The sequence below is a fragment of the Neomonachus schauinslandi genome, chromosome 5 (assembly GCF_002201575.2).
Source record: "Neomonachus schauinslandi chromosome 5, ASM220157v2, whole genome shotgun sequence".
NCBI lineage: Eukaryota > Metazoa > Chordata > Mammalia > Carnivora > Phocidae > Neomonachus > Neomonachus schauinslandi.
The window spans coordinates 52,967,269-52,981,979 of NC_058407.1; the positions used below are offsets into that span (position 1 = coordinate 52,967,269).

At 33.7% G+C, this 14,711-nt stretch overlaps 1 protein-coding gene across 2 annotated transcripts in view; it reads right to left on the reverse strand.

Moving 5' to 3' along the window:
- Positions 1–14,711, reverse strand: part of USP15 (ubiquitin specific peptidase 15) — a 127,758-nt gene that overhangs the window by 83,000 nt on the left and 30,047 nt on the right. For both annotated transcript variants that reach the window (XM_021678691.2, XM_021678692.2), the window contains exons 3-4: positions 13,936–14,066; positions 3,765–3,891 (exon numbers count right to left, since the gene is read on the reverse strand). In XM_021678691.2, coding sequence (XP_021534366.1) covers positions 3,765–3,891; positions 13,936–14,066 — 258 coding nt within the window. The remainder of the gene's footprint in view (positions 1–3,764; positions 3,892–13,935; positions 14,067–14,711) is intronic.

The following is a 14,711-nucleotide window of genomic DNA, read 5'->3' on the forward strand; positions in this document are numbered from 1 at the left end:
ATTTTCTGAGAAGATGCAGGCAGTGAAAACTTGTGCCATGGAAGCCACGTAAATAGAAGTTATTTCTAGATGGAAAAGTGAGTATGTTAATTTTTGCTGGCAGGTTAAGAAAATGGAAGACTGAAATTACCATTAGATTTATCAATGTGGAAGTAATTAGAAACCATCATAGAAGCAGTGCCAAGGAAGTGGCAGGTTTGGATGTCTGATGTAGCAGGGTCAAGCAAGAATGCGAGCAGAGTAAATGGTAGCCAGAAAGCAGGATGTTTAAATTGAGATCTGCCAGGTGCAGTTATAGATAATGACAGGCTAGGGTATAGCTAGGGAATTGATGCCTGAAGTTGGATACAGATTAAGATCACTTGAGTTGAGAATCTCAAAGTATTGAGAGTGTGTGTAGATTTTTCCATATATGAATCTGATTCCATTAGTCAGTTAATGAAAAGCTTACAGAGTTAGAAAAATATTATTCATATAATAAAAATAAATTGTTGTGACAAAATTTCTAGTAAGAATATTTAATAAGTTAAGCAATTCTATTAATAAATTTTACATAAAGTATTTTTCAGTAAGTTTTACAACAAAAATTATTTTTTTAGTGTATCCTTAAAGAAAAAATAAAAAAACGAATTTTATATTTCTTATTGGAAGATGTTCTATACCCAAATATGTCAATTTAAGGAGAGAAATAAGATATTTTGGCTCTGAATGAGGTTAATTATTTAGATCCTGCCTATGGCAACTATAAAGTCAGTGTAGGTAGTATTAGCTGAAAATGAGACATTTTATTAACTTGGCAAAACAGAAAACAGGTACTTCTACTTCTTAATTCTATTTATACAACATACAGCTATGTTTTATGTACGTATTTGGATCATTTTTAATTAAGATGAGACAAGGGAAAAATATACATCCCATATCTCCTATTATCCCAATATTTTATTATTTCAACAGTCACTTCCTTTAGAAAAACAAAATCAGCCCAATTAACTTTTGCACAGATTGTATAAGGCGGCAACTAAGAGATGAGACTGTGTGTTCAAATACGGACTCTTTCACTTGGAACAAGGGTGAACCTAAGTAGTAATTTAACCTTCCTAAGCCTCGACTTCATCCCCTAACCAAAGAGGATACGGTATTGTTGAGGTTTAAATAAGAAGCTTCCTAAGAAGTGCCAAAAACATAGTAAGTATTCCACAATGGCTAACTACTATGATAACTATAATTATGAAGTCTCTAAAATTCTCAGTTTAATTTTAGCAAAAACTTTTATTTAGAAAGCAAACTTGCTCTAATATAGTCAGACTCTTAAAAACTAAGACCTACAGTAAGAAATTGTGACCCAATATACACATATGTGTTGCCATTTTCTATTCTGATATTTTTCATTCCATTCTTTTACTCCCAAAATATGTAATGACCACCCATAGTCTTGACAAACATTGCTCTAATTCAGTAAGAAACTTTAGGCTATATAAAAATTCAGTTTATTTACAATTTTAAGGCATATATACAATGTATGTAGCTTTTTAAAGTATTAGTAAATTTAAACTATGCTGATTAAAATCTTTGCAAATTATAAACTTTTTGAAGCAGAGATTCTTTGACAGATTCTTACATAGTACTTAATAGAACTCCATAATGCTCGTACGGAATTCAGAAATTAAACCAGCTGATCTTCATGAGTTAAAAATATTATTCAGTGAATTAATGTTCTAAAATAAGATTTCTGATTGTCTCATATTTATACATAATTTTTCTACAGAAATTAGGTAAGGAGAAAAGGAAATATCTAACTTTTAAAATAACTAGAAAACATTATCTGTATGAAGTATTTTAAGAAGTAGCTTCTCATTTATATTCCAATCAGCTGAACATTTCAGACATTAGTTTTTGATTTAATTTTAACAGACTACCCTTATTGGACAGATGATTCTTATTGTGCATACTTTAATATCATGATTAGTGCAGTTCTATACATATTGAAAACTTTCAGTTTTTAGAATGTAGAAACGTTTTATGTTCCTGAATATGTTCCACAAACCTAGAAATTCTATTAATATAATAAAATGACATTTATATACGGAATTCTTAATATTTTAAGCATTCATTTTAGAAAGATGAGTTTACTAAACAGCATTGCAAACTTCTAAATGTTCTAGGTAAATAAAGAGGGGGAAAACAAATTCATACATAATATTCTATTTGGTAAAAACATGAGGATTAATCAAGCACTGGGTACTGAAGAATGATGATGTTATTTCATGAAAAATATAGGTTTGTTAGTATCTTCTGCTGTGAAATGGGTAAGTGGTAAAAGTCAAATATATCTGTGAAAGTCAAAAGTAAATATTTTTATTTACTTTTAACCAAAGTATACATAACGATTGGTTTTAACAAAGCAAGCTATACATAAATTTGCTAATCTTTTTCTTGCTGAGAAGTTCTGCATTAACTGCTATGTCTCCACTGTTTACATTTTCCAACAAGATCAATGTTATTACCACTAATCTTGTTTTCCAATAACTTTACTTGAAAATAAATAACTTTTATAATTTTTATTTTGAGCTGTGATTTATCAAAAAATACTGTAATTCTGTTATTAAATCCATAATCATTTATTTTAAAAACATCTCATTCAACATTTTTTTTTTTTAAGATTTTATTTATTTATTTATTTGTCAGAGAGAGAGAGAGAGAGTGAGTATGGGCAGGGGGAGAGAAAGAGGGAGAAGCAGGCTCCCCACCGAGCAGGGAGCCCGATTCGGGACTCGATCCCAGGACCCTGGGATCATGACCTGAGCCAAAGGCAGCCGCTTAACCGACTGAGCCACCCAGGCATCCTCATTCAACACGTTCTTGATCTTAAATTAAAATGTGGCTTTTAAATACAAAAAACCCCCACATTTCAATATGCACTTAGATGTGTAGATACATAAATATATAAGTATATGTAGATCTATAAATATACAGTAGGAGTTAGGTACATTTGTATTTGAGACTATAATTTCCTAACCTACTCATTGTTAAAAAAGAAAAAAATCAATTTGTCATAAAAATGCTAAGCCTAGGGCGCCTGGGTGGCTCAGCTGGTTAAGCGACTGCCTTCGGCTCAGGTCATGATCCTGGAGTCCCGGGATCGAGTCCCACATCAGGCTCCCTGCTCAGCAGGGAGTCTGCTTCTCCCTCTGACCCTCCTCCCTCTCATGCTCTCTCTCATTCTCTCTCTCGCAAATAAATAAAAAATTAAAAAAAAAAAATGCTAAGCCTACTGCCTTATCTAAGTAGCTACTTAATTTGCATTCAGAGCCCAGAGAATAAACAGGAAAAAGGGAAATAAAAAGTTTGTCATTTTCCATGCTAAGAAGGGGAAACATTATCATGATGATGATGATGGAGGATATCTATATTACATTACATGAAAAGTTTTTATTTAATCAAGTTTTTATTTTTACTTACAGTTTTACTTTATACTCAGGTTACAAACATATGTATTTTTTCAAATGCTCAATTAAAACAATAATTATTTGATTTTTTTAAAAAAGTAAAATGGCACAAATAAACTCATCTAATAATGTAAAGTAGATCTAGACATGATAAATAATTCAACTCTAGGCTAAGATATATTGATTGCATCAGCGATGGAAATCTGTAATGTTTAAGTATAAAGCCTTAAAAAGGTTATCATCCTAGTGGCATATAAGAAATAGAATTACAACTAAATTTCTAATAGCAATGATTCAACAAAGAGGATCTTGCATTACCTATTGTGTCAGCTTTGCTAAATCTTCGAGTTACAACATTGTTCATGTTTCCATTTTCACAGAGCTTCAATTCTGTGAGATATACTTCTACTTTGCAGTGCTTTACAAACATACCCTGTTCAACCACCTAAAAACCAGAACAAATCAGTGTTAGCTATAGCTCAATATATTTCTCTAAAGGCTTTAGAAAAAAACTGCAGCTCTCCAAAAAAAAAAAAAAAAAAAAACTATTAAAAACTGTTAATATGAAATAAGAGATACTAAATAGTTGAAAAAGCCAGAAACATATTTGGAATATTTAACAGACTATGAATAATCATATTAAACATTAACAGACAGTTTGGAAAGGCATTCTACTCATCTATGAAGATATTCTGGTATACTATAAATAATTCATTCATTCAGTATTTATAATAAGAAAGTTTACCCCCAATGTAAATACAGTTCTGATTAATGATCTAGACCTACTGCTACCTTTTAGTACTTGATCCCAAGAAGAAAACCTTTAAAAATGATAAATTTTATAAAACTTCAGTTAGCAACAGCTAACTCTGTATGTTAAATCACTCTATATATTAAAATAAATCTTTTAAAATAACTCCACAAATTACTGCTGCCAAAATACTCAGCTATGGCCTGTAACTGATATGTTAGTTTTCCATCCTAAGATGACTTTGTTTGACCTTTAAATACACTCTTAGTAATTCTATGCAACGAATGGAAACAAAAAAAAAGCTGCTAAACATGCAAGCAACAAAGCAGGAAAAGAGAAAATATGTATATATTAGGGTCACCTTTTAAATAAGTATATTTCCTTTTGATCTTCTAAAGGTTAACTGTAGGATTTCAGTCATGAATACTGCTTCTGAAAATAGTAATCAGCCTGATATGTGATACATTAGACAAATACGGCTACAGGGAAGCTCCAAATAACTGCTGTAACTCACAAGCTTAGCATCAGTTCAGTAAAGGCCTTAGAATTTGTCTTTCACTTGCAGGGAAATTGTTTGAGCTCAAAAAATTCAAATGTAGTTTAGCTAATATTTAATGTTGAATCTAACACTAATTTTTATAATACTTCGTCATTTATATTCTATTTATACTTGCTATATTCACATTTCTAAAACAGGCAACAGCCTGCACCTCTCTCTTAATTAATTTTACAAACTAATATATAAATTGTCTCTTAACTAATGAAACTTGTTTTAAATTTCTTATGCTTATTTATTTTGAGGTTAAGAATGTGGCAAAAGATACCGTATCATTTAATTTTACAAGATTACATGTAGCTATATTTAAGTAGAAAAACCAGAAATCAAATATTCCTATCAATCAGAAATTTTTGCTCTGGGACTTAATATCTGAGTAAAAATCCTAAAATAATATTAATACTAATCAATAGTAGGTTGCTAAAACCGAGGTGCCGACAGGCCTCATTTTTAGGGGGAAAAAAAAGGAATGATCAACAACAAAGCAAGTAATGGTATAACAAAACAGGATAAAATAACAAAACAGGATAAAATAACAAAAAAGAAAATCCCTCATTATTATTTATATTGATATATTTTTCTAAATAAGCACAGTTTTAAAAAATGAGGATTAATTTTCATAACACCAATAGATATTTTCCTGGAAAAAAAATCTAGTGATTTAACTGTTAGAAAGTCATTATAAACAATGAAAACAAAACACCAAGATTATTTCAAAATCCACTTTATTGGGTTTCAGGATTTTTCTCACCATTTTTTTCTTCTCTCCAACAATATCTTATATTGTTAAAACCTTCATCATCAGTACTCTAAATACTATTATGTTCATAAGACATTTTACTACTTCCAAAAGCAGTGTATTAAAAAGCTGGGTTTTTTTTAAAGAAAATATGAGTTTGTCCTCCCAACTATTTTTATTTGAAAGAACCATACTATATGAATAATTAAAGCTTGAATACAGTAGCTCCATAGCAGAGAAAAGTAATTAGCATTTTTATGTATTAGTGTTATTATGGTTGTATGTAGGTTATTTATTTATATAACATCTTCTCTATATTTGTTTATATTAAGTCTACTACTTCATTAAAAATGCACTAAAAATAACCATTTAAAATAATGAAGACTGTGTAACAGGAAGAAACAGGCTTATAAAAAACAAGGTACAAAGTTACACTTACCTAATTATTATGACCATTAAAATACACATTTTTTTTTTTTTAAAGATTTTATTTATTTATTTGAGAGAGAGAATGAGATAGAGAGAGAGAGCATGAGAGGGGGGATGGTCAGAGGGAGAGGCAGACTCCCTGATGAGCAGGGAGCCCGACGTGGGACTCGATCCCGGGACTCCAGGATCATGACCTGAGCCGAAGGCAGTCGCTTAACCAACTGAGCCACCCAGGCGCCCTTAAAATACACATTTGAAATAAGACTGGATAGAGGGGAGGGGGGTGGGGGGATGGGTTAGCCTGGTGATGGGTATTAAAGAGGGCACGTACTGCATGGAGCACTGGGTGTTATATGCAAACAATGAATCATGGAACACTACATCAAGAACTGATGATGTAATGTATGGTGATTAACATAAAATTAAAAAAAAGACTGGAACATGAATATTCAGAAATAATAGTTATGTTTCAGAAGTACAGGTGACCGCCAAAATATTTTTTCTAAGTGAACTATAACAAAGAGCAAGCATAAGATGAAATCTGGCTTCCTGTCCAAAATTTAAAACTTATGGCTAAATAAAAATAGTTCCATTAATTGACGGCCACAATGAAGGTAAAATCTCTTTACAAATTAGTGCAGGAAATACAAATTTATATTGAATTAAAATAAATATAATTTGTTCATTTTGCTGCAAATATTAGACAGCATTTTGTAGAAAGTCATGAAATATATTGATAAACCTATTATACTCTTTAAATTGGCATATGAAAGTTTCACAGAAACTTTACTTAATTTCAAGTGCTTACTTCTTCCCTTTGGAAACAGAAAGTTACTTCTAAAGAAATCTGGTACTCAAACAATTTGATGACATGGTCTAATCGGACACATTTACTATTTTCGAGGAGGTAGCTACATTTGTTTTTGTAGCACTTACTGAGTACTATACTTACTAGTGGTAAAAAATAGACAAGTAGAGAAGTATAACTCAACTATGAAATCATAGGTGTTAATACATAACAAATTCTACATATAATATTCTATCCACAAATATTTCAGGGTATATTTCTTCAAAAACAAGGACTCAAGAACCATAACACCACATCACACCTAACAAAAATAAAACTAATCCCTTAATAGCAAATATCCAGCCAATATTCAAATTGTCCCCATCTCATTTTTATTGAATCAGGATCCAAATAAAGTCCATGCACTGTAATTGACTGATAAATCTCTAAAATGTCATTTAACTGAAAAGTTCACCATCTTTTTATTCTCGCAACTTTTAGTAAGACTACTTCATACGTAGTGAGATATTCTAAATAAGGTGCAAATAATATCTAGTTGCCCCTCTTTTTGTGATGTTGGTAGGCATTAATTAACCAGGGCCAAGATCAGGGATGGGCCAACTATGACCCACAGGCTACATTCAACTTGCCATCTATTTTTGTAGATAACATTTTACTAGAACACAGTCATGTCCATTCATTTATGTATCATTTATGGCTGCACCCAAAACAGCAGAGACGAATACTTTCCACAGAGACTACCCTGGCTCATAAATATTTACTATCTGGACCTTCACAGAAAAAGTTTGGTGACCCCCCCTCCAAACCCCCTGGGCATTATTTTATTTTGATAAGTCTTGCCAGGACCCGTGTTTTATTTTACTGGTCTAACTTCACTGTTTTTTGAGTCAACTTTGTTCATTTAATGTAGGTTTTTTCTATTTTATTAATGTCTATTTTTTTGTTTTTAATTTTATTATATTACGTTACTCACCATACATCATTAGTTTTTGATGTAGTGATCCACGATCCATTGTTTTCGTATAACACCCAGTGCTCCATGCAGTACGTGCCCTCCTTAATACCCATCACCAGGCTAACCAATCCCCCCCCCCTAAAACCCTCTTTGTTTCTCAATTGTCTATTTTTTTATTATTATTTCTTGATTAGGCTTAATTTCCTTTTCTTCTCTTAACTTGCTGAGACAATACATTTTGGCTTTCTTCTTTTCTAATATATACATTTAAGCTATCACATTCCTTGTAAGAATGGCTTTAGTCACTTTTATATCGTATTGTTATCATTGTTTAAAACGTTTAATTTTACTTTGTATTTCTTCTTTGACCTAAGGATTACTTTAGAAGTATATTATTCCATTTCTAGATAGCTAGGAGACAATCTTGTTGCCTTGTTGTTACTGACTTCTAAATTCCACTGGGGACAGAAAATACACTGAATAATTTCTATCATTAGAAATATAGTGGAATTTGCTTGATGGCCCAGCAAATGGTCAATTTTGGTAAAAATTCCACTTAAGAAGAATTTGTATTCTGCATTTACTAAGTGCAATGTATGTCAATTAGGTCATGCTGCTTAATCATGTTGTTCAAATCTGCTTCCAAGCTCAATCATGTGGTTGTTGGCAGTCCTCAGATCCTCTCCAGCTGTTGGCAGAGAATTTAGCTCCTCATTATGTGAGTGCCTCTATAGGCTGCCTATAGGCAATAAGTCACAGTCCCTCCCCAACATGTAAAATACATTAACTCCCTGCAAAGCCCCCTTAGTATCATCCCATTATTACATCAACTCCAAGTCAGAAACTTGTCATTTGTATCAGATCAGGTGCAGATAAGGATCCTTAGGTATAGTTTCTTAAGCATCTTGAGTATAGTTCCTCTTTATCTATAATTCTGTGAACTTCAAGGTAAGTTTTCTGCCCCATATACACCCAAAATAAAATGGTGGGGCATGCAGAAGATAATTTTTTTTAGATACTCCTGTTAAAAGGAGCCCCGGGGAAAGAGGAACAAAGGAGTCAATGGTCCATAGAAATTCTGAAATCCACCTGGGCAAATACTTAAAGTTCCTTGATTAGGACCTATTCTGCCCTTACCTGAAAATGAGTCTTCACAACACTTGATTCTGCTTCCTGGGTCATAATTTTTCTTAAAAGTTAGCACATGTTTGCAGTTGAGTAAATAGTCTGACGCCTGCTTGTAGGAGTCTAGGAGACTTCTTTGATTTTACACTGTCTCTGTAGTCCAAGATGGTAGTGCTTCTTGAAAACATCATAGGTCTCCAGTGGATCTCACTGGAGTCTCATTCCATTAGACAAAAAGTCACATCCACAAATGTCCTCTAGATATGTCCTATCTTGGGTTTATGCTGAGAAGACTGAAGGGCAACACTCTTAAGCTTCTTAGAAGCCCTAGAGTTCTTAGAAGCAACATATTGAAAGGAAGTGTAAAGTACACCCTGAAATTCTTTAAAGGGTTTTTTGTCTGAACAGTATTGTGAGGCACCACGTTTGATTTTTCTGAGGTCTTGAAGAATTTTACAGTCGTACCTGTGGCTTTTTTTGGTCATGCTTTCCTGACAGTGCCTTGAGTTTCATCTTTGCTTGGGAACATATCATAGTTTCAGCATTGTCTGTCATCTGGAGGGGCCAGAAAATCTCAAAACTAGTAAGTCTTGGCTCCTTTTTAACAGCCCTTTCTTTAGTTTCTCTCTCCCTTCTTACATCCGATTATATGCAGGCACAAGAAAAACCAGGCAGTTCTGGCAGATCATTCAGCTTACCAGATATATTTTCTACCTTTCAATTTACTGCAGTTGACATGTTGCTAAACTTTCTACGACCTTATAACAAAGATCACTTTCTTATGGGTTCCTATAAGATTTTCTTCACTTTCCTGTAAGTCCTCACTGGCAGCCTCCTTAAAGTCTAAAATTCTACTAACAATTTATTCAAGGCACCTTAGGCTTTCATTAATACTCTTGCAGGTTCTTACAGCTTCTACTCCCTGCCTGGTTCCAAAGCCACCACCACAGTTCAAATCTTGTAAAGGCAACACACTATTTCCAGGTACCAAATTAGTTATCAGTTTTCTGTTGCTGTATACTAAATCACCCCCAAACTCAGAGCGACTTAACAGAATAAACATTATTTTACATAGTTCCTGAGGGTCAAGAATCTGGAGCAGCTTAGCTGGGTTGTTCTGGCTTGGGGTCTCCTGAACTGTCAAGCTGTGGGCTGGGGCTTCAATTATCTGAAAGCTGAATGAGACTGGAGGATTCATTTCCAAGCTCACTCACATGGTTGTTAGCAGGCCTCCATTTCTCTCTACTGGTCAGAGATCTCAGTTCCTTACCATGTGAGCCCACTACAGGCTGCCTGAGTACGCAGCTGAAGTCCCCAGACTGAGAAATGAGAGAGAGCAAGAGGGCGTGTGCACCCAAGTGTGAGCCAAGGTGTCTTTTATAATCTGATCTCTTCTATTTTAATGAGGTACAACTGACATATAACATATTAGTTTCAGGTGTAAAACATAATGATTCAATCTTTGTCTATGTTCTGAAATGATCACCACAATAGGTTTAGTTAACGTCCACCATCCTATTACAAATTTTTTTTTCTTGTGATGAGAACATTTAAGATCTACTCTTACTCTTAGCAACTTTCAAAAATGCAATACAGTATTATTAACTATAATCACCATGCTATACATTTACACCCCCATGACTTACCTATTTTATAACTGGAAGTTTGTACCTTTTAACTCCCTTGACCCTAAAATCTAATCTTGAAAGTGATATACCTATTATAACTTCTGCTATATGTTGCTGGCCACAGGTGACTACCCAAGGATTAGCTCACTGGAGGTTACCAAGGAGGCTACTATCTTAACTTATATGAAAATATTACATATTTTAAATTTATGCATATATTCATCTCAATAAGAAATTACTACCATTTTAAATAGTTTGCCTTAACACATTTATTCACAATATTTACTGCTGTCAATCTACATTTTCTCCTGTCTCCAAGCTTCCATATGGAATAATTTCCTTCCATTCTAAAGACTGTTTTGTATTTCCTTTAGTGCAGTTCTGCTAGTAACAAATTCTATCAATTTGTTTATCTGAAAATAGCTTTTTTCACCACCTGAAGGATCCTTTTCTGAAGAATCCTTTCCTTGCTTATAGCATTCTAAGTTGGCAGTTACTTTTCTTTCATCATGTTGAAGATGGTTGGTTATTTTTCAGCTTTCATTTCTCTTCAGAAATCATTTCTTTGTTTATTCTTACTTTGAAGGTAATAGACTTTTTTGGGGCTACTATTAGGAATATCTTTTTGCCTTTGCTTTTGAATAACTTTATTGGGTATAGTTTTGTTCGTATTTATTTTTTTAGCACGGGTTTCACAGCAGTTTTTTTTTAAGATTTTATTTATTTATTTGACAGAGAGAGACACAGCGAGAGAGGGAACACAAGCAGGGGAAGAGGGAGAAGCAGGCTTCCCGCTGAGTAGGGAGCCTGATGTGGGGCTCAATCCCAGGACCCTGGGATCATGACCTGAGCCGAAGGCAGACATTTAACGACTGAGCCACCCAGGTGCTCCTTCACAGCATTTCTTGATTCTGTATAGCATGTCACCTTTCATCAGTTTTAGAAAATTCTCAGCTATTAACTCCAGTGTTATTTCTACCCTATTCTGACTTTCCTCTCCTTCTAAGAGCCCACTTACATGTATATTAAAATTATGCACTGTGCTCCAAGTGTCTTTGCTTATTTCTATGCATTCCATCCTTCAGTCTCTCTAAGTTTTAGTCTGTATATTTTCTACTGATGTTAGTTTACAAATTTTCTCTGTGGCTCTATTTAGTGTTCTAAAACTCAAACACTGAGTATTTACTTCTTAATTTTTTCATATTAGTTTAGAATTATAGAATTATATTTGGATCTTAATAGTTCTGGAATTATATTTGGTTCTTAACAGTTCTGTCCTTCCACTGTCTTATTTTTTTAAAGATAATAAGCACAGTATTTTAAAGTTTCTGTCTGGTAACTCCACTATCTGGATTCCTTATGGGTCTGTTTCTACTGTCTATTGCTTCTCTTGGATTTTGGTTCCACTGTATTTCTTTTTCATTTATGTTTATTTTTGCCCGTTTTGTTGTTGTTTTAACTGAGTGCCTGACACTATAAGCAAAATATTTTAGAGATTTGAGGCCCAGGGAGATGGTTAACTACTTTGTTTCTGCATGACGTCTACCAATCTTAGGTTCCTCAATTCAATCAGAGATTAGTAAAATTCAAAGTTGGGCTTCAGACCCTTAAAAAAACATCATTCTTTAAGTAAATTTCATTGTCATAAGAGTCACATGGGGGCAAAGTAAAGGTGGAAATTCCTAGACTTACTAATTTAATTTGGGAGGAAGACACATCTTAATAAAAACTCTGGTTAATTTTATGCCCACTAAAGCTTAAATACTATCTTACAGGTTGAATAAATTCAAACTATCTTATTAAAAATAAATGGATGGCCTCCTAACAGAGAAACTTTTTTGCTACCTGTATGAAATTTTCATGAATTTTATTTATTTACTTATTTATTTACTTATTTTAATTTGCTATTAGACACAGATTTTAAGAAATTCCAAAACGGCCTCTTTCAAAAAGTAATGCCAATGAAGTTATTAGTTGGTCTGCTTACCATACCAAATACTTGTATTGTATAATATGCTACCTTTATTAAGAAAAAAGATAAGTTTTTTTTTTTTTTAAGATTTTTTATTTATTTGCGAGAGAGAGAATGAGAGAGAGCATGAGAGGGAGGAGGGTCAGAGGGAGAAGCAGACTCCCTGCTGAGCAGGGAGCCTGATGTGGGACTCGATCCCGGGACTCCAGGATCATGACCTGAGCCGAAGGCAGTCGCCTAACCAACTGAGCCACTCAGGCGCCCAGAAAAAAGATAAGTTTATCATTAAAGTTAAAGTAACACAGGTTAGCATATTTGAAGATATTCCAGGAAGAGATTTTCCTTTAACCCAGGAATAACTTCTTCTTCTAAACAGTTTTAGAGCTAAACAATCTACCCTTCAATTGATCAAAACACTCAATTCTCTAGCAAATACAGATAAAACAACAGGTCATTTTATGTGTATAAGGCTAGAATTCCTAAAAGACAGAAATCCTAATTTTGAAATAGCTGTAAGAGAAGGCTGAGTGAAGTTAAGGGTCAAAACTAAAATGAACTAGGGCGCCTGCATGGCTCAGTTGGTTAAGCATCTGCCTTCGGCTCAGGCCACGATCCCAGGGTCCTGGGATCGAGTCCAGTATTAGGCTCCCTACTCAGCGGGGAAGTCTGCTTCTCCTTCTCCCTCTGCCCTTCCCCCCTGCTCGTGTTCTCTTTCTCACTCTCTCAAATAAATAAATCTTAAAAAAAAAAAAAACTAAACTGAACTAAACCAAAGATACATTCACATTCTATTCAGAAAATAGAATTTAATTCTATACCTAAACCACCAATATATACATACAAATTGTTAATACAGCTACTATGTAGCATCAGTTCCAAATAAATCCATGTATGGTTTGGTCTACTAGGTCTGTACCCTTGTGTTATGGAATTTGGCTTTTTAATCATTTCTGTGTGGAAAAAACCAACACAGATAAATAATTATATGCTCAGAGATTCCAGTCCCCAAACACTTCCTTCTTTCCCCTTCCCCACCTGAAACACTAACAAATACTTACATAAGATTGACAGATCTACTTTAAACATTTGGTATTCTGCTATGATGACAAGATCCTCACTTTTTAGTTCCAAAAAGTAAAGATAATGGATCATTTTTAATGTTTCTAGGCTTTAATTGTAAAACTTGTAGCACAGTGATTAAGAAAACAGGTTACCTAAGTTTCTAAATTGAAATTTTCTCTACCTCTGTCTTTATTTCCTTATCTACAGTGAAGATAATACCTACCCTATAGAGTTTCCTGTGAAGATTAAATTATTAATAATGTATAATTTGCTTATAACAGTGACTAGCAAATAGTAAATCCTCTATAGGTATTAGCTGTTGTTATTATTATACAGTGTAAAAGTAACATTTTGATGGTCTTTTTCTCCTAGATAACTGATGAGGCCTCATAAGGCATTAAATTAACAATAAAATGTGAACTGTTCAAGAAAAATATTTTTATTCACTTATTCTAAATATGTACCTTTCGTGCTATTGGTTCCTGACCTTCCATCAATGTGTACCAGCTGACAAGTTTATTCCAGCCCTCAGTTGGCAATAGTATGTAATCCAATTCATCAATAAGATGTTCCTTAAGTGATTGGGCATCACCATCTGCAAAAGAAAGAAGTAAACTCAATAAATAAAAAGAAACCATAGTACATATATCTAAATACCTTAGTGTAAATATCGTAAGTTACTTAAACTCATAGAGACTAATTTAAGAATTTTTTTTTCTTTTTTTTTTCTTATGAGAGAGAGAGAGAGAGAGCACATGAGGGGGGAGGGTGAGAGGGAGAAGCAGACTCCCTGCTGAGCAGGGAGCCTGATGTGGGACTCGATCCCGGGACTCCAGGATCATGACCTGAGCCGAAGGCAGTCGCCCAACCAACTGAGCCACCCAGGCGCCCCTAATTTAAGAATTTAAATGAGTTCTGAAGAAAGCTCTGAAGAAGTTCACATATAAATCTACATATTCCAAAATAAACTGTTGCTTTAAAAAGATTCAATGTGTACCAGTAGTCAAAGAACAGTGTTTAAAGACATAATTTTTATTAAACTCTTAAAATAACAAGGGATCTGAAAGAAGTATGTTTCCCAAATATTTAAAGTAGGCGATCCCTCACAAGGTAACAGTGGTCATTCTAGTATTAGCTGATGAAGGAAATTCAGACGCAAATTGATAACCTTTTACAATGACTCCAAAGCACATGGGCTGGGAACCATGATGGAAATCACAAAAGCGTGTCTTATGAAACA